Source organism: Passer montanus, unplaced genomic scaffold, assembly GCF_014805655.1.
Source record: "Passer montanus isolate IOZ18808 unplaced genomic scaffold, ASM1480565v1 scaffold27, whole genome shotgun sequence".
Taxonomy (NCBI): domain Eukaryota; kingdom Metazoa; phylum Chordata; class Aves; order Passeriformes; family Passeridae; genus Passer; species Passer montanus.
In genome coordinates, this window is record NW_024367372.1 from 8,482,162 (window position 1) to 8,502,841 (window position 20,680).

At 42.5% G+C, this 20,680-nt stretch overlaps 1 protein-coding gene across 4 annotated transcripts in view; it reads left to right on the forward strand.

Moving 5' to 3' along the window:
• The window catches only part of SYNE3 (spectrin repeat containing nuclear envelope family member 3), a 65,474-nt gene extending 53,608 nt beyond the window's left edge, over window positions 1–11,866 (forward strand). For 3 of the 4 annotated variants that reach the window (XM_039712612.1, XM_039712609.1, XM_039712611.1), the window contains exon 18: window positions 850–11,866. In XM_039712612.1, coding sequence (XP_039568546.1) covers window positions 850–1,047 — 198 coding nt within the window. In that variant the 3' untranslated portion in view covers window positions 1,048–11,866. The remainder of the gene's footprint in view (window positions 1–849) is intronic. The other variant, XM_039712610.1, reaches the window with a different exon arrangement.
• Window positions 11,867–20,680: the final 8,814 nt, after the last annotated feature.

Sequence of the window (20,680 nt, forward strand, 5' to 3'; positions counted from 1 at the left end):
AAGGTTAACTGACCTACTCTAGGTTTGCACCAGTATAGAGAAAGGTGTAATGGGACTTCTTTGTGTCCCCCAGGGCTGCACAGAAATAGATGTGGCTTTAATGTCTCCGAGGTTAACTGACCTACTCTAGGATTGCACTGGTATTGAGAAAGGTGTAATGGGACTCCTATGTGTGTGTCCCCCAGGGCTGCACAGAAATAGATGTGGCTTTAATGTCTCCTTCACTATCAATGTTGTGTTTCTCTCATTCCTTTGCATCACATAAAGTTTTGAGCTGAGCCTGGTAAGATATACTGGGGCAGGCTGCACTCTGGGGCTTTTTTTCTGACCTCCAGTTGTGTAGAGCCCAGAGCCAGTGCATGGTCCTGCAGGGCAGATGACTAGATGGATGAGCTGCAAATGAAGTTCCTTTGTGCTGACAGAGAGCAGAAGCTGTTCCTCTCTTCCAGGCACCAGCACTCTCATTTTGCTGACTGGAGAGCAGCAAACCCAGACTTTCTGTGCTGTATGGTGGCTGTGAGGGGACCAGTTGTCACCTTGGGCGTGAGCATGTGTGACCACCACTTTGGAAAATGGGCTTGGAAGCAATAATTTTCTTCTAGAAAGTCAGCAGTGTTTTCCTCCTAGAAAACAACAGTTTTCAGCACGGAATTCTTGAAAATATTGAAATATTCTCCTAAAAGGCATAATTTAACTTCAGTCACCCTCAGTGTGCCCAGCACCCAGGCTGGGTCCTAGGCCAAGGACAACAGGGGCTGTTCTGACCTTCTCCCTGGCAGTTTGATGTATGTGAAGTAGAACTCCCCAGCAATGTCTTTTTCTGAGCTGCTCTTTGGTTTGTGTTTTCAGCAGCGCTCTGGAGGCATGTGCTCGTACCTGCGCCGCGTGTGCCGGGCAGCGCTCCCCCTGCAACTGCTCCTGCTGCTGCTGCTGCTCCTGGCATTCCTGCTGCCCCTGGCAGACAAGACCCACAGCTGCACCCTGGCCAACAACTTCGCTCGCTCCTTCAAGCTGATGCTGAGATACGAGGGCCCACCTCCCACGTAACTCCTTGGAGCGGCACGAGGTGACGGCCGAAGGGCAGACTCTCTGTTCTTAACTGCAGCTAATTAGTACATTTTAGGGCTTCTAACACAGCCATGCCAATGGGATAGATCACATAATGCAACATAAGATTAATCCACTTTAATCAGGTATTTGAGCAAAATTAATATTTTTACAATTTTTTTATTATTGTATTTATGATATGTATATAGAGATTGTGTATGTGTATGTATGTACATATATATATATATAAAAACACATATCTGTGGTCAAACTAACAACCACCATCCACTCATCCACTGTTTAAAGATAATTCTGCAATGTTTCTGCCGTCTTTCAGCAAGCAATACTGAAGGATGGTGTTGTGGGATTTTCTGGGTGATTTTTAACATCAGATTCTGGTTTACAACTGAAGTCAGAGCAAGTATGAGAACACATGGTCATGCACCAGAGTGTAAACTGGAGAGCAGGCACAGTAGAATCATGTTTGAATAGGGTGGTTGTCATTCAGCCCAAGGAAGATTGGGACTATTCTCTTTGAATTCTTGAGCTGATTTTTCAGTATCTGGATACAGGGATTGCAGAAGCTAATAGAAATGTTTCTACTGACTTCAGTAGGAGTGGGAGTGGACCTCCTCTTGTTCTTATTTTTTACAAGATTTCTTTTCCAATTACTGTATTCTCCAGCCCACCTGAATCAGGAGAGGTGGAATACAGTGGGAATAAAGCTAGGAAAAAAAAATCTATTTTTTTAGCATCTCTCTAGCAGGAGAACTTTTAAAATCAGGTCAAAATTTTCTGAACAAATTTGTGAGCACTGAACAAAACCTTATATCACCAATCCTGTCTGTAAAAAAGAGTAGTTTTTTTGTTAGATTTTTGTGTTTGTGGGGTTTTGTGGTTTGGTTTGTTGGATTTTTTACTTTATAAAGAGGCATTTGGTAACGGATTTTAAAGCCTGAACAGTGGAATGCAGCCTGGCTCAGTGTCAGTAAAGCAAAAGTTGGAAGTACTTTAATAATACCACCCTGGAAAGAAGATTCCTACCTAGGATTCTTTTGTATTAATGGTTTATTGAAATTGTGTAAACTGATTGTATCAAAGATAGTCAAGTATAGATTTCTATGTAACCTAAACTCTAAAATTATGGCAATTTGTCATTTATTTACTTAACCCTATGTCTGATTTATCAAATTTTTGAATGTGCATTATACATTGCCTTTAATGTAAAAGCAGTTCTCACTTCAGAGTGATGAAGCTATTCTTAGTCGTGTTTTACCTAATTGACCACTGAGAGAAAAGGTAATTTCTAAAAATGTATGCCATTTCTGAGAGCTATCCCTTATTGTCTCATGGTTTTAGCTACAGTAGTAATCATGAAAAAAAATTAACAGAACAAAAAATTAACAGAAGAAACAGTTATTTTCCTTCTCCTGGCTATGTTGCAGAAGGAATTTCTCTTCTGTGTATCAGTATATGGGGTACTTGGTGTTGTTTCCTGCATAAGGTCTAAAATAATATTGTAGCTGACTGTAGGAAGAAGGCACTGATCTAACAAAATCATTAAAGTTCTGTTCAAGAAGCAAACGTGTAGAATCAGGAGGCATAACAGTGTGGAGCTCAGTTTAGGCACGGGATTGGGAGAGCAGGCAGTGTGAAAGAGGAGCAGCTAAACATAGAGAGGAGAGGTGTCCATCAATTTGTAAAGCCTTGGAAAAGGAGTCACAGTTAACACAGATGACAAAAGCACAAGCTCCATGGAGGAAAAAATCTCAGAATACTTTTGGCTCCCCTTCTCTTCTACACTGTTGGTAATATTACATATTAAATGGCTTTTCTTCAGTTTTCAAGGTTTAAAATGGGGTGAGTAACAGGACTTCTACCAGTGTTCTGAGGAGACTCTTCCACCACCAGGACTCTGTCACAGTGTTCCTAATGTTTCTGACTATACTGGGTTTGCTAGTGCTGGATTAAAATGCCAAAAGTGCTAAAAATGTAAAGAGTGGAAATTAAAGGAGAGACAACAGGGATGGTGAAGGTACCACTCAAAGAGCAAGAGAAGCATGGAGCAGGAGCTGGCCTGATGTGGGTTAAAAACCTGGCTGTCAGGAGGTAGCAGAAGAGCTCTCAGAAAGGACTGGAAGCAGAAAGGTGAGGAGGGTCCATGTGTGCTGAGCAATAAGACATTCACTTCAGGAAGTGAAGGAAGGCCTGTGATTTCTTTCATGGAGGAGCCACATAGAGGGGAGCTGTAATTTGTCAGAGAAGGGGGCAGACATATTCCTTCCTTGTAGCCATTCTTTCTGGTGGCAGAGGACATACCTCCTCCTCTCCTGATTAGCTGTGCAAGTGCCTTGCACATTCCTCTAAAAATTGCTGCCAGCCCTGGGGGAAGAAACCCCTGTGGCTGCCCAGCAGGGAGTTAATCATCACACACATCTCCATGTCAAATTAAATCTTCCTTTAGAAAAGTAGTGTGGGGGAAGAGGGGCAGTAACAAAACCTGCTCTGTGTGGTTGTGGATGTGTGTGGGTGTGCACACACCTTTCTGTGATCTAGCTACATTGCAGTTCTCTGGGTTTTGCTGAGCTGATCCAGGTGATGAAAGTAAAATACCAGTGAGAAAGTAAAAATAATGAAGAATAATAAAGCTGCAAATGGAAGTCAGTAGGGAGATAGAAAAGTTTTCTCTATAAAAGCACAAAATCTCACATCAGATTTCTTTCTGCCGAGCCTTTCTGATCTGGGTGATTTGTATGGGTTCACAAATGCATTTGACACCATGGGAGTGTGTAACAGAGAGAAAAAAGTTCTGCACGGAAGATCTTACAAGAACAACTGCATCATCACCTTGATGTTTCAGTGTGGTGGCAGGTTTAAAAAAAATAACCAAACAACTAAATTAGAAACACACTTTTGCTTCTGGGTTTGCAATCAGTTTATTCTGTAAGTCCCCTGTCTGTAATCTCGGAAAGTTTTGCTTTAAATCTCAGTCAATCCATTCTCATTAACTTAAATAATCTGAATATCTCACAGAAGTGATGAATATTTCTACTTCTTTGAAATGAAAACTATCCAAAGCACAGGACTTTAATGTTCATATCACTGAAATCAATTTCAGTCTTCCATAATGTCATTTACCTCACCTGTCCAAGGCAGGTGTGAGATTTTTCTGGCAAAGAAAGAAAGAAGAGAATCACAAAAGTAAGCTTGAGATGTAAATGCAAAATTTACTTTCTTTTTTGTTCTCTTGTGGTTTGTTTTTGTTTTTTGGTTTTGTTTTTTTTTTTTCTGAAAAGTTTGCAATACTGATTCCTGGAAGTGTGTGTAAATATTAATTAAGTTAGTAATTGGAATAATGAGTCCAGCTTCCAGGAAACTGTACAAAGATCAGTTTCCTCAACACACAAACTAAATCCAAAGGATTTAGTTTTTAAGGACTGGTTTCTAAACCAGTCCTTAAAATCTTGAGCAGAGTTCTTCATCTTTGCTCACAGATGATTTGGTGGTTATATGCTCACTTTTGTGCCTATAAAATCCCCAGCTCATACATCTCTGACATCCAGATGTAACTGAGATGTGTTACAGCTCAGGTTCACACTGGGGCCACTGCCTTAAGCCTTCCCTTGCCAAAACATGGGATGCACAGAACCCTGGATGTGTCTGCAGCTGAGGACTTTCACTATTTTGCCCCAGAGCAGATGCAGCCACAGTCAAAGGGTGCTAAAACCCTCTGAAACATACGGAGCATGTTTGAGGTTGAGTGGTTTGTGCACCTACACTCCCTGCAGACACCCAGCCTGTTCACAGAGCTCTGTCCCAGCTCCTGCCTGCACCTTTGGACCCAGGAGCTGCTGGCCACGTTAATGACCCTGCAGCACTCAAGGCAAAACCCTGCACTCCATTGCCCATGCCTTACAGTGAGGCATTACCCAAAGGCACACTCCAAACCCAACCTTTGGCATGAAAGCAAGCCTCATTTGTAAACTGTAATTGATTTTGAAGACTGATGCTTTCCAGAGAATTTTCCATGGCAGCAAGGTAGAGGCATTTTCCAGGTATTGAGGTAGAAAATTGCCATTGTGCCCCATGTCTATTAACAGCCCTTTCTCTGATTCCAGCCAGCAATTTAAATGGTATTAAATATGATTTATATATGCCCTCCTCAGAAATACCTGTATGAAAACCATCTTCAGTTCTAAGCACATACATTTAAAATGTTGTATTCCTCTGCTAGCACTCGATCTCCAGAGCAGTCATGATTTCTACCAAGTGTTACTTTATTTGTGCTGACCAAGAGACTTAGAAGACTCAAATATTTGACGCTGTAAATAAAGCTACTAGGCTAACCAATAAAACTGCCTAGTGATCACTGAATAATTTGGACAGCTTTTGGAATAGCTTTATGCTTCTCCTTAATCCCTTTTGCTGGAGTATTTGTAGACCTTGGAGAAAAGAAATGTCTCCAAACATTGGCCATTCCTAGACAGACAGATGGTGATCTCTGTAGATCAGAAGAAATAGTATTTTCTCTTTAGTTTCTCTAGACCTCAGGAGTTTGCTACATCTGATCTCCTTTTCATTATTAAATTAGGAATGTTTTACTTTGATGTGTGTGCATACACATCTCATTAGCACTAAAGAGATTTGAAGAGTGAGTTCATGTACAATAATTCTTTTAACTTGTGTCAACACAAGACAGTACATTGTCCTCTTTTCTTTAAGGAAAAAAAACAACCAAAACTGCTGTGTGACAGAGATTCCCAAGCCAAACAAAGCCTTTTGGAATAACTGGATATTACAGACTGAAACTAAATTATTCACCAGAGAAAACTGGAAAAATAGTTTGCCTTTCAAGAAATGCTGGTGTAAAACCCCCAATAAACATGTCTTTGCCAGGTATCATAGATACATATCACCTGTCTTTCAGGTGACAGGTTATGTACCCAGCTGGCTGTAAGAGCTGTTTTTGGAGAGTTGACTACCCCATGGACAGTATCATTTGCTAGGGTGTAGCTGAAAGCACATTTGTCCAGAGAACTACACCAACTTCTGCCAGAATCACTGGGGGCTGTTGAGGATGTTCTTAGCAGCTTCCAGACCACTGACCTCCTCTGAGCCATTGCAAGTTTATTGCATTTATTTATCTGTCACAGGTTAGCAACTCTCAGAAACCAGTTTATTAAAATACTAAAGATAATATTTCTGGTGAAGGCAACATGAGTCATTGAGAAATCAATCTTACTACTTTTGCCATATTTAAAAAAAGATATATGTTGGTTATACTGGATATAAACAGGTTAGTTGTAGGTGTTGGGTAACTGCAGGATGTTTTAGGCACGAGGCATTTTGACTTGCACCTGTCCATTTAAGAATTGTGGGATCATGTTACTCTTGTTAAATGGTAAAACAAAACAAAGATTCTTGAATTAAAAAACAACCCAAACAAACAAAAAAAAACCCCACAAAAAACCACCACCAAACAGAAAACCCCCCAAAAACAAAGTAGGAGGAAATAATCTGTCACACAGTTGGGTTTTTTTATTATCTCTTTCCTATCCAATTTAAAATATAAATATGTGTCTACCAGAGACTTATCAGTAGATCTGGAAAAAAGGGAATATATATCAGCAATATACCAGTTCAAACTGTAGCCTAAAGGGCACTTCTGTTCCCTAATCTGCTTTGGGAAATGCCAGATTTTTACCTCATTGTACCTGTGAGATAAGAACCCTCCTCCTAGTAACCCTCCTCCTTACCCACCTTACCTGTGGGTAAGGTGAAACTGCAGCATCCCAATGGAAGCAGCAGGAACATTAGTTCTTCCAAGGGCAGCCAGATGCAAGAGGAGCTCATAGGTGTGGCACAATGAGAGCAGTCCAGGACTAATGACACAGGCACAAGGGTTTTGCCATCCTGCTCTGCCAGACAGAATTTGGACAGCAGCTGGCAGCACAGTTCAGTTTCATGTCCCTGACTGTGGAAGGAGGCTCCCCTCAGGCTGATTCACTCGAGCTGAGATTTGAGCCCTGGAAGTGTTTTTTCTCTTCATTAAATACTGAAGAAACTACTAAATTAAACCCCTCAGTGACAGGTTAATGGTAGGTGGTGGGTGCTGATGCTCCAGGAAAAGATACAGGAAATGCTATTATAGATGGAAAGCTAGTCATGATGGTCTCTGCTCAATCCTCAGGAGGGAAAAATGCATTGTGGAACTGAGGTGGGACTTTTTCTGTTCCTTTTCAAGTAAATGTCAGGTTGTCTTTAGTCTTCTGGATTTTAGGGGCAAGGCTATTCAGTACCTTAGTGAATGCTAGTGGCTTTGTGGCTTCAGAGCCATTTACACCAGCAAGTTCCACATTATTCCAAGTTGTGTGATAAAGGTATTGCCCTGAACTGATTTTGGATCAGAAACCTTTTGTTTGGGGAGTGGGGATGGATTGATTTTCCTTCTTTCTCCAAGGAAGGAGAAAGACCAGCACTACCCTTTCCAGGCCAAGTTTTGTCTTTCCTTCTTTTATGAGGACAAAGGAGATTTGGCTTTGCTTCCTTTCCAAGGTAAATTATCCCAGTATTTTATTCTTCTTTTCCTGTTGCAGTTCTTCCACAGCCTAGATCATTCCTATCACCTTAAGTGTTTCCAGTGGCTGTTCTTCCTCAATACCTAGAGCAAAAAATCTGATCCAGTTCCTATAAGTTTAAAATCCAGTCATTTCTTCCCCCATTGCAGTTCCTCCTGCAGATGCTCTGTCTGTTTCTGCTGTCCCCTGTGTCAAACCAGCCTTCATCACTATCTGTGGGGACTCCAGTCCTGGCCAGCCATTTCTTCCAAGTCTCCTGGCCATGTCCTGCTCACATCTGCCTTCAGTTTTGGCTCAGGGACTGCCCTTAATAGTCTCATCTGCAGACAGGAGTGTGAGGGTGTCACTTAACAAACAATTAATAATACTGAAAACCTCACTATTAGCATTGTTCATAGCCTGCCCAGAGCCTTTTTCTCTTCTCCTCTCTAAGCAGGTTTGGATGTGTAATCCAATTTCTGTGTGCAGAAAATTGCCCCTAAATCAGCACAGGGGGGTGGTGGTTCAGCTGCAGCTCTGACACCCTCGCATTGTCACTGCTGGGGTAGGAGCTGCCAGGTGCTGCTCAGCCAGGGTCTGTGCCCTGGAGCTGCCAGGGGTGCTCCACTGTCATTGTTATACACTCCAAATAAGCCAGAACCCCTTTTTCTGACCTGGGAGGGAAGGAAAAAAAAGAAAGAAAGAAAACGAAAATGATAGCTTTTAACAAACTGATTTCACAACTCATTTATCAAGCCCTAGAGCAAGCCATTTATTTAAGCTCCTTTTTGCTCCATGAAAAGCAGTGTGTTAAAAGGGAGAGGTGAGTTTGGAGAGCAGTGCCACCGCCCTCAGCAGCACTTTGCTGGGAGGCCTCCCTCTGGAACTCAGGGGTAGGAGCTGTTATTTCTCCTGAAGTGATTCCCACCTAAATCAAATGATTTCTTTTGTCAAGTCTAATAGGCACTGAACACCACAGCCTTTGTTTCACTACAGATATGAATGAATGCCTCTATACAGTACTTTCTGTTGCCATGAAATATATATATACACATGCATATAGATATGTATGTATATATATGTGTATATATATATATGTAATGGGGAGTGTAATTATTGCTCTACTCAAAAAGAGGTGACATTCCACTTCAATATTACTTTTAAGTGCAGCTTTTAAGAGAAACCATGTCTTAAAGGGAAGCTGGAAGAGTTTGGAGGTACATGTTGTAATGAGCTTTGATGAGATTTAATAAGCTTTCAGTCTTTAGGGTGAAAAGCACCCAAGATGATTTTTCCATACCCTTCCCAGATTAAACCCTGTAAGAATTTAACCTGGGAGGCATTGCTGGAACACTGGCTGCTCCTGAAGGTGTTGGCATGTGCTGTGTGTGTCTGTCCTCAAACTCCAGCCTCCATTTTGTACATGAGCTTGACTGGAAGGCAAAAGACACACCTTTGTCTTGCTCCAAGACCCTGATGGTAAATTTTTGCCTCAGTAGATGTTTTCCCTTTGATCAGTGTGACTCTTTCAACTTTTTTTCCCTTTTAATTTGTGTTAACTGAGTTTATTGGGTGACTCCAGGAGGGCACACTCCATCTGCCCAGCCCCAGATCTTCCCTTTCAGCAGCATACCTTCTTCTCATTTGTTTGCCTGACTGCACTGGACCACTGTGAAGCAATTACACAAGCAATAATGCAGGTGTTGCATTTTTCTGTCAATGCCTTTCATGAGACATAACTCTCCATTGACACTGAAAAGTGGTAGGAGACCCAGAAGCTGCACTGTTGTTTACTGGCAATATAACCCATGTCCAGTGCTCCTGCAGAGGTCCTCACTCCTCAGAGCAGTGGGCTGTCTTGGCCCAATTTAATTCATAAGCCTGGATTTTAAACAGTTTTGGATCCCTTCACCAACACTCCATCAATCTTGCTTCCATCAGTTTTTGTGCTTTTGTTTAGTTTCAAGCTAGAAGAAAGTTTAAAGAAATGTGCTAAGACTCCCATATAGGGTGAGTAAATATACCATATGTTGCACAAAAATTACGACAAAATGAAGGGATTTGCTCTCACATTGAACAGAATTAATAAGTTCTAACTGATAAATTAAATAGTTACTAAGAACAGCCTGGAGCAAAGTTTCTGCAATCAAACTGTTCTCTGTTTTTAATTTAAAAATCAGCAAATAGTGAGGTACATTTTGCTGCCTTCTTTTAGAAGTGACCCAAAACTAAAATGTGAATTCTCTGTATCAGGAGGTTTATTGATGTGAAAAATCTAAATTTCAGCAGCATGTCCCGTGTTAGATCACCTGCCTGTAGGCACAGGGAAAACCAAAGGCTGTTCACAAGAGAAACTCATATTATGAATGGTTTTAAAATTCTTCAGAGCTCCTATCCACTTCCAAATGTCAGTAATGGGGAGGATCCAAAACCTTCCTGTGAACCCTGTCATTTTGCATGTTGAAATCCTGGCTTGAATTCAGGTCTCCACTTCAGCTTTTGTAAATGTTAATATTCAAGTAGAACAAAAACCTTAGAGGCAATTACAGCACGAACATCTCTTCTAGTTTATGTATAGTAGCTGATAGCAACGTCTGCAATAATAATCTGTGTTTATACATGTGCTGTACAATGTAACAGTTGGGTACAAAATTCCTTTTAACTGTCACAAGAAACTAACTGGATTGATGTCACTTTTTGCTTGTATGAATATAATTATTTGCCTTGCGGGGACCAGTTCCACTTTTGTCATGTTATTTATGATTTTTGAATAAAATTGTGATAAATTAGGCTCATTTCTAAGGTAAACAATACTGGAGCCAAGCAGCTGTCTCTGGACATGTGCATGTTATCACAGCTGATATCAAGTCCAAATCTGATTCCTTGCTTTGCTTGGACCTTTCTTTAACCTTTCAGGCTTATTCAGGGAAATGTGGACCACTCTATTTTCTTATTAAATATATCGCTTTGTGAAAAGCTGAACTTATTTTTTAAATCCTTTCTTTTCTGGTTCAGAAAGACTGTAACAATCATATTTTTCTAAACTGCCTATTGCTTGTGTTGGGAAATTATAAAGAGATATATATTTTGCTCTACAGATTTCCATGTACTTTTGGAACTCTTTGTTTTCATAGATAAATCCTCCTGTTTGCTAGAATTAGCTCAAAAAGCTGTAAGCTTCTGTATACTGACTCTGTGAAATTCTGTACAAATGCAGCTGCATCAAAAGACTGACTTTATGTTTTATGTAAATTGTTGGAGCTAAGTCATCCTGAGTGTTATGCCACGCAAGATGTACAAAAAGAAATCAGGTCATTGTTTTGAAAGGCTGGACAGTGTTATGTCACACTGCCTCAAAGTCCCAGATGAAAATCAGGAGAGTTTCTGCTAGAAAAGGTACCATTTTGGGCCCTGAGGCTGTAGATTTTCTACACTGTTTAGAACCTTATTTGAAAATTAGTCCCATGAAACTTCATGAGAAATATTAAAAATAAGGGCCTGTGGTGTGTGAGTAGCTATGTTAGAATAAGGACCTAGAAAAGTTTCTAATGAAGAACAGGCCCTTTTAAGTAGTTAAGAGACTATGATTTGAGTATTTCAGGACAACTTCTTGTGTTCTTTTCTGAGCTGTGGACTCCTCCTGTGTATTGTGGATTTATTCCATAGCTGAAATGCCAGATTAAATTGATTTAAGCCCCATGAGCAGATGAACATAATAGAAAGCTGCAGTGAAATATTGCAGAAAATGGCCTGATTTCACTCTTCAGAGCAATAGTTAAAGTAACTCACAGCCGTGGCTTCTTTGCACCTGTGAAGCAGAGGCCCTTGTTTTGTACCTCAGCTGTGGCATAACATGGAAGGATTTCTGCTCTCTGCTTGGAAAATACTGTCTATTCCTCATCCTTGTCAAAGCATAATATTTCCCAAGTGAAAAACAATATGATTCTTCAAGACTCACAGGGGAGTTAAGGGGCAGCTGGAACCTTCTGTGATCCAGCCACATTATTCCAAAAGTTTATCCCTCGATGACAAATAAAATATGATGTGACTTTGCTGTTTGCAAGCAGGATCAAGAGACTGGAAATTCATCATCCCAAGCCCTTGCCTGTTCTGTGACGCTTCAGTGTTACCAATGAACTGTGTTGAATTGGATTATAAAATCAGAGTATTTTATTGCATGTGTCCTTTTTTGAAATGAAAATATGGTTGTATTTGATGTTGCAGTTATAGTGCAGTAAATAAACACATGTGCGTTTCTTTTTAAGGACTTTTAGGTTATTTTGGGTGGTGGCTACACATTTTTGCTGTGCTTTTTTCATACCATCAGAGTATTTGGGCTGACCTAGAAACAACCAGAACAAGTGAAGCAAGGATAAAATTTGCTGCTTCCTGACTCTCTGCTCAGGTATCACTGGAAGATGGCTGTGCTAAATGTAGCTACTTCATTCTAGTCCTTTGAGATTTAACAGAAAATATCAGCTTTTCTGTAAGTTATTTAGATAGAATTATACTGGACCTGAAGAAAATGTGAATTTGCTAAACCTTTAATTTGCTATTGTGATTCAGTGTGATTTCTTATGGCATTGGCCCCTGACACTCTTCGTGGGTTTCTCCTCAATCCCAGACCTGGTAAGACAAAGGGATGTTTTTTTGTGCACCTTGGGTTTGAAGTTAACACCAGTCACATGTAGTGAGCTAACAGTTTGTTAGTGAAAGCCCTGCTGATCTCTCTGAAGAGCAATCACTGCAGCATGTGTGTATGGATGCACAACTCTCATTAGCATCTAGGTAACTGCTGGTTTCTTTCCTTAGTCTTTATGAGAAAAAGTCTGCCAGTATCCCTGATATCAAAGGGCTCCACAAGCAGTTCTTTCTGGACAAGCAGAAAACCACTACAATTTTTTGGTGAGCCTGTGAGTTAGGTTCCCTGTTGCTTTTATGAACACACAGGGCTTTATGCAGGTCTTTGACTTCTCTCAGGCATTTGAACCATGTGATCTTGTGCCTTCCTATGAGCTGTCTCCTGCTAAGCCCCCAAAAGTACAAATGCAGACACTTAGCTGGTCACAGCTGGGTCAAGGTTGGAGCAGCAGCCCAAATTCCTGTAGGAGAGAGCAGGGTAAAACAAGGCCAGGGCTGTAGAAAGAGCAGAGTGTCATGGTGGGACAGTCACATTTCCATTAGGGCTACAACTGGTGCATGAAAGAAGTTTCTGGTTTTACAGGTTTTTGTTTTTCCTTTGCAATGCATTTTTTCATCTTGTAGTTTGTTTTTTGTGGAGCCAGAAAGTAGCCTGCTTTGTGTATATCGGGCCTCTTCTTCTGGAACCAGCAAAAAAAACTTGGGGCTTCATTTTGTCCCAGACACTGTACAGAGACCAGGAAAGGCCTTTGTCCAGCAGGGAGGAAAAGTGCCTGTGAACAGATAAAAAAAACAGCTCATGCTTGTATGGGGAATTAATATTTTGTTGCTCATGTTCAGTCTGCAAACAACTTTACAGCTGATTGGTAGGAGTTGGGACAGTCAACAAGAATTATTATAAACACTTTTAGAGGACAATGAAATACTCCAGGTAGTTATAAATCTCTGAAGTCATATATTACTGCAGAAACACCTGTTTTAGATAGCAACCCTGCTGCTAGAAGATGGAAGTTTAGGTTGTAGCAGCAAAAGGTGGTAAGTTCAATAAATAAGAATAATAGGGTAAGACCCTCAAGTGGAGTAAATCAGTGTAGCTTCATTGAAGCTGTTGGAACTAAGTCAATTTACAGCAGTAAGAATCTGGCTTGTAGTCAACAGGGATTTTACAGAATGTTTAAAAACTCTCAATTTAGAGAGTTCTCTGCCTTATGTCTGTGCACTAAATCGTATCCGCACAAAGTCCTTGCTGGTATAATGAGGTCATTTCGGATGTGAGCGTTCATTATATGCTTAGGTAAATTAAGGGGAAAAAAACACATCATTAGCAAAGTCTTAAATAAAGGATGGAGCAAGGTTAGCGAGTGAGAACTATTTAAATAAAATCAATCTCAGCCCTGGAGAGTTAATGGGGAGTGGCTTTCTATGGAAAAAGGCTGATGGTGTGTTGATGCTGCACATTGAAGCTGAGCACTACAGCCATGAGAGATTAAAAGCAGGAACTGAGGTTTTTTTCTAGGCTAATATGTCAAGCTTTCTAAACTTCATTCTGTGACATACCATGAATGCAGCCCAGGTTTCCAACTTCAGAAAAACGCTCTGATAAACACATATTGCTGGAGCAAATGAAACTGAAGGCTCATCCAGTTTAACTGTAGCACTCGTAGTATTAAGAGGGATTGTAATATAATCCTCTTCAATGAATAACCCTAACAGATGTTATCAGGGTTGCTCTGTACGAGCTGTGGACCTCTTGCTAGAACTCCCTCTGTGGAAGTCCAGTTCATAAATTGTCCTAATGGGCTGCCTGCCTCGTCCTGCTGCTGCCGCGGCATGAAAAGGAGGTGGTTACCAGCGGCCTTGAAAGGCAGCATTATTCCCATCTGCTTTTCATTACAATACTGCTAAATATTTCATGCTTTTTGTTTTACAAACAAATAAGAGCAGAACTAATCTTTTTGTTTAATGTTCGTTGATTGACGTTTCAGGGAGGAAAAAAAGTTTTGGGTTTGTTTTGATTTTTTTCTTTACTTCAGATCTCTGCAAAAGCTTTTAATGGAAGATAGAGCAGATTTCCGTCGACTTTTCTGGTGGGCTTTTTATGGCACCATTGATACAGGAAAAGATATGGGAGAAATCCAGATGATGAATGTGCTGTTCAATCAGCTGGGATTTCTTTGCTTGCAAGGAGATAACTCGATGAAGTGCAAACAGAGACAGGGAGCAGACGTTGACTGCTTGTCAGCTATACACAGAGCTATCTCAGGCTGGGGCTGCTGGAAAACACAGCAGCTATTAGTCCCCCTTTGCCCTTTCACAGCGCCCTGTCAGAGGGTCCCCAAGCACTGCAGCCAGAGCCATCCATTAAACCTCAGGACAACGAGTCTGTTAAATTGCTGCTTCTTTACCAGGAGGGGGATGGCAGCCCTGGGAGGATTCAGCCGACATTTTAACCCCCTGGTTCCCTAAACTCCCACTGAAGGGGACGAGTGAAGGCATTCCTGTGGGCACTCTGCATCTCCAGCAGCAGGTGCTGTCTCTGCCCAGAGGGATGGATGTAGGTGACCCAGCTCCACACAGGACCCTTCATCCCCAGGGCAGAGGTGGGGAAGGGGTCAGAAGTCCTCCTGTGGGATGTGCAGTTTCCCCTCAGGCCTGTGGACATGCTGGAAGAAGGTTTTGAGAGGTTTCTTTCCAACCCAAAGCATTGTCAGGCACAGAGCGAGGCCTCTTGGCCGATGCTGTTCCACTCGAGTGGCTGGGTTGTCTGGCATTTGGACAAGTGTCTTCATTAGAGCACCCAGTGGGCTGTGTCAGCTGTGAGGCCTAATTTCAGGGTGAGATGAAAGTGTGAAATGGCCCTCAGAAAGAGCTAAATTCTCCTGGAATCATGGGATGGTTTGGGTTGGAAGAGACTTTTAAGGACCATCTCAATCCAACCCCCGCTCCTGCCATGAGCAGACACACCTTCCACTAGACCAGGCTGCTCAAAACCCCATCTGGCCTGGCCTTAAATACTTTCAGGGATGGGGCATCCACAGCTTCTCTGGGAAACCTGTTCCTGTGCCTTACTACTGTCAGAGTAAAGAATTTCTTCCTAGTATCTAAACTACCTTCATTCAGTTTAAAAACATTACCTTTTATTCTACTGCTATCTCTCCATGTAAAAAGTCCCTCTTTTTCATAAGCCCCCTTTAGGTACTGGAAAGTGCCAAAAGGTCTCCCTGGAGCCTTCTCTTCTCCAGCTGAACAGCCCCAGCTCTGTCAGCCTGTCTTCATGGAAGAGGTGCTCCAGCCCTCAGACCATCTTTGTGCCTCTCCTCTGGACCCCCTCCAGAGCACAGTCCTGGACACAGGACTCCAGGTGGGGTCTCACGAGAGCACAGTAAATATAAAGAAAATATAAATGGTCCTTTCTTCCAGCCAGTTGCAGCCTGACCCTGGACTGGAGTGGCAGTGTGTCAGTCCAGATGGTTACATCACCATGCTACATTTGTCCACATAGTAGTATTTTTATATCATTGCCCAAACAGAAATGAGTTTGTCTGATCCACTCTTGAGGCAAATTCTTTGTATTTATTGCAGGATTAATTTTTCCCCGATGGCTGATGCATCAACCACCCCATCCCCTTCTCCCATAATTGCTGGCCTGAATTCAGAGGCAGAAGTGAGTCTTGGGGCCTGACCCTGATGCTTGCCTGCAAATAGGCTTTATGACTTACAATGAACAAGACACCCAGGCAGTAACATTATATACTGGCTTCTATATCATATTTCTTATTCTTCTAGCATTTTCCTTATGAGGATCTTAAGGCCCACTGCAATCTCAACAGTCATCTGTGCATTAAGTTCTTTTAGCTGAAATACAATTGCCAGGGCTGAAGTTTGCTGTTCTTGAGCATCTCTCTACAACAGCATACAATGGTTTCACTCAGGACTGTAAAAATAAATTGTAATGGCCACAGTTCCTTGCATTTTATCATTTTATCATTTCATTATCATTTTGACGTTCGTCTTAAAAATTTTCAAATCCAGGAATAGTAAATGCCGAGTCATAAATGCTTAGGAAATGGGTCAAATCCAGAGTGCAAGGCAGCATTACAGTGTCTGATCTGCTGTCTCTGATAATACCCTCATAAGACAAGGGTCTCTTTTTTTCTCCTCCATTCCTGAATAAATGAATTGCAGCATGTATGAAATCTCCAGAGGCCATCTGTGACTGTAATTCATTTACCCACCGTATTATGGAACAGATTTTCCAGTGAGTTCAAAACTCAGGAAAGGGGGGAAGGGAATAGTATGATGAGAAGGATCTGTGATCCATATCTAAAAGTAAAAATATTATTCAATTGTCATATTTGATGGATAAAGTGTCTGACAGACCAGGCAAAGCCATAGCAACTAGATAAATATGTTTAAAACATTTAATTTTGATACATTAAGAATGAGTTGGAGCAGGGGCTTATCGACATTGAAATTAAGCAGACATTTCTAAGTTCCTAAAAGCCTCTGATTTTGTTTAGTTTGGAAGAAAATTTGCTGCAGATAACTTGGAAGTGTAAGGGGAAGTTGGACTTGGTGCACAAAGGAGCAGCTCTGACAGGTCAGGACTAGCAATTACCTTTCTTCTTCATCTGTTATTTTCCAAGTGCCAGCAGCCCCTACTTCATTTGTGTTAGACCACAAGAGGCCTCTCTGCAGGCTTACAGACCCTTGGCTTCTGATTTTAAATTGAAATTAGCCCATTCATTTACGACTTTAACTGCTACAAAAATATTTTTATATATAGGGCACTCTCAATATTTCTGTAGTGCTGTTAACATTCGGTAATTGTAATTAGTAACACATCCTCATGAACAGCCATTGGGTTGTGTGGCTGTAAGCATCAGATTTCCTCCCTGAGTAATTCCAAGGATGTCACTGAAGCTGCAGCAGGAATGAATTTGGTCCATGGCAGCTGGCAGGGTTCATGTTTACTCTGCAGGTCATGCTGGTACCCACAGAAGGGTTTTCATTCTGCACCAGATCGTGTGTTTCTTCACAAAGTGATACTGTGCAGAAGAAGGAAATGCTGCAAATTTCTAAAAATTGTTTTCTGTAGACATCTGATTGAGATTTCTGACAGAGGGAGGAAAATGTTCTCCTCCACGCAGTAATTAGGGGGCTCTGCTGGAGCAGAGAGAAGTGAAAAGAAGGCAAGAGAAGGAGCAAGGCTCTGGAGGAGAAGCTTTCCAGCCAACAGTCTGAAATCAGTGGCATGTGCTGCACCAAGCCTGCAGCCCCAGGTGCTTGGAGGAACCAGCATCAACTTCTTCCTCCTAACACATCAGGCCCTCAAATCTCTTTCTTCTGAGCCAGTGCAGAAGTGAAGAAGAAACACACAACCACTTTCTTTTCCTTCTTCTTCAAAGGATGGCAAATGCACTCGCCTGACTCCTGTGGTCACTGTGGGGGCTGAACTGAGCAAGGGCTGGGAAGAGCTGAGCATTAGCAGTGCAGCCTCCAGCCTCTGCAGGAGTCACAGCTCCTCACTCAGCTCTGCTTGCCTGGGCTGAGTGAGCCAAATTCTGCTAACACTGCTGCTTTACTGCTTCAGCTTGGCCACCACAGCTCACTAGGGATGAAGTAAATGATGATTTACTCACACCTCCTCATCTACAGCAGATAAAATACTTTGCAGAGTGCCTATAATGCTGAGTGTAATTTTATTTATCCAATACTGGCAAAACATTCAGTGACAGGGCTTGGTACACACCAGCAGAACTGTATTTTTATAACAAATCATTTTTCCAGTGGAGAACTAAGACATTGGCAGAAATGTGTTTTGATTAGTGCAATTATGTCTATGCAACAGGCTTTTTTTATGCCTGTGTGTGTATATATATATAATGATACCCATGATCAGCCAAATTTGTAGTGCCAGGCTTGTCTTGGTGAATGCAGACTCTAGGCAAGAGGCTAGTAAGTAAAACCAGTGTAGGCTCCTCTCTGTCTCAGCCCTTCTTGCTACTCTTCAAAAAATGAGATGATGGTGAGAAATGTGGCTGATTGGTTTGGCATTCTTCCTTAATTCACACGGGGTGGCAATTTGGTTCCAGAAAACTAAAATCAAATTCAACAAAAACCAAAAATCATTCAAAACCCAAATTTCCAAGGCTAAATGAGAAAATTGAAATAAAGGAAAGATGCAGCAGTAAGGTTAAAAGAAAAGAATAATATCATTTATGTAGATAAAACAAAACAAAAAAAACCCCCATAAATTACAAATGAAGTGGCAGTTTTCTAAAAAATGAGAAGAGGAAAGCAGGGTGAGCTGCAGATGAAAATGCTGTTCCACGAGGAAGAGGAGGGACCTGGCAGGGAGTGGGAGTGGGGTGGGCAGGAAGGACAGGGCTATGCATAACTGTGAGCACAGGGCTGCTGCAGTGGGAGGGTGGCACAGAGGTGACAGCCTGAGGACACAACATGCCCTTTGTGCAGGCACCAACAGGCCTGGGATTCCTGTTCTGCTTCCAGCTGGGCCATGGGTGATGACCCAGCTGGTCACAGGGGGAACCAGGGGCAAATCCCACTCTCCCCAGGAAGTCACTCCCAGAACTCCCCTTGTCTTTCCTTCATTTCACAGTGCAATGGCAATTTCACACTTTGGGAATCTGGAGAGGAATGGGGGAAAACTTGATATTTTCCATGGCCAGCTGTGGGTACCTGACCTGCAGGAGAGCCATGAGAAGCAGGGTTGGAGTAAAGGCACAGTGTCAGGCACAGCCATGTGACCCACTGGGCATGGGAGCTGCATCCTGGTGCTGCTGGGAATGCTGCTCCCTTCCATCCTGTACAGCTGAGGTGAGAACTCCAGGAGCTGACCTGCAAAAAGGGGATGAGCAGAGCTCCGCAGTCAGATCTCAGGAAAATCACAACCCCTGAAGCCATGCTGTGTTTCCAAGGGCAGAGGAGGCAGCAAGGGCAGCACCTCAGGCAGTGAGGATCCAGTCTGGCACAGCCATCAGCCTGGAGGGGCACAGCCATGCCAGGGATCTGCTGCCACACCTCAGCTTGTTTCCTGAGCACTGACCAGAAAAGCCAAGTGCCTTCTGCTAATAATCACAGCTGGAGATACTTTTTAATAACACTTCCAATCAAGAGTCACATTGTTTATGATAAGAAATTCCAAACTGATCTTCCACATGGTCACTCTTGCTGTGCTTGGCAGAAACCAACCAGAATCAGCTTCTGGCCATGCCCATTGCCCAGGCACCCACACGCTCTGTCTCTGCCTCCTGGGCTGTCTGCAGCCACCTTGGACAGAGCTGGGCAACACAGCTGCCTGCCAGCAGCACAGTCCTCTCCTGGGGCACCTGGCAAAGCTTCAGGAAAGCCTGAGGGAAAGGTCTGAGGTAGAGTAAGGGTAGGTTTCTGTATCAAAGTAGTTAACCACTGCTAGAGCCTGCCTGCTGTGCTGGAAGGGCAGCTGGGGAATCTGGGTATCTCCTTTTGCTTCAGAGCAGTCCCAAAACACGAGGTTTCATCCCAGAATGAGCAATCTTGGCCACAGCTGTCTTCCTGGGGCCAGATTTTGAGAAGAGCTGTTCCTGCTCTTGTGTGCAGTGCCCTTTCAGACAGTGACAAATGGTTTGTATTTGTCCTTGATAAAAGCCACACCTTGTCTGAGTTATTTTTACAGCACTTTAACCACTAGTCAATCACCTTGGTTTTGCTGTGGGAAGACCTAAATGTAGCAATTAGAAAGACCCAGACACAGTGCAACAATATTTCGTGGTGTGTTTGGCACTGCTGTCCTGTGCTCCCCTCACATGGCAGAGTGCATGACCCTGTGGGCTGGCAGATGCACCATGCAGGAGGGGAAAGCCTGATGTGTGCACTGCTGGGTGATTCCTCCAGGACAGCAAAAAAAGGGTTTACTCTATCATGACAAAAACAGGGTTGAGAGGAAAAGATTTGTGATGAGCTGGAAGAGAAATGTGTTTTCTTTGGTGCCACTTTCTTCCCAGCCTTGGAAAATGGAAGTCAGCATCCTGGAGAGCTGTGCTGGATCAAGGTGGTAACTCAAGGTAGCTACCATGAATACAGGTGTCATGTTATTGCTGTCTGGATGCCACATTGCCCTGGATTTCTTTGCCTACATTGAGGAAAAACTTGGATTCCATAAAAATGCACACCAGTTGTGTTAGAGCACAGACAGCTCTTGCATTTTGTGCAAATTTTTTGATGTTGGAGAGAGAAGAAAGCCAGAACTGACCTTCTGGCACTTCAAACATCTCTAAAGTCTAACAGAAATCACAGCCAGACATGCATGCCATGCTGCTTGCTCTCTGCTCAGAGGAGTGCAGCTGGCAGAAAAAGGATCACTTCTGGTTTTAACCCATCTGTGTCAGATGTCACCCGTGAGGAGCCTGGCAGGCAGGCAGCAGGAGAGAAGC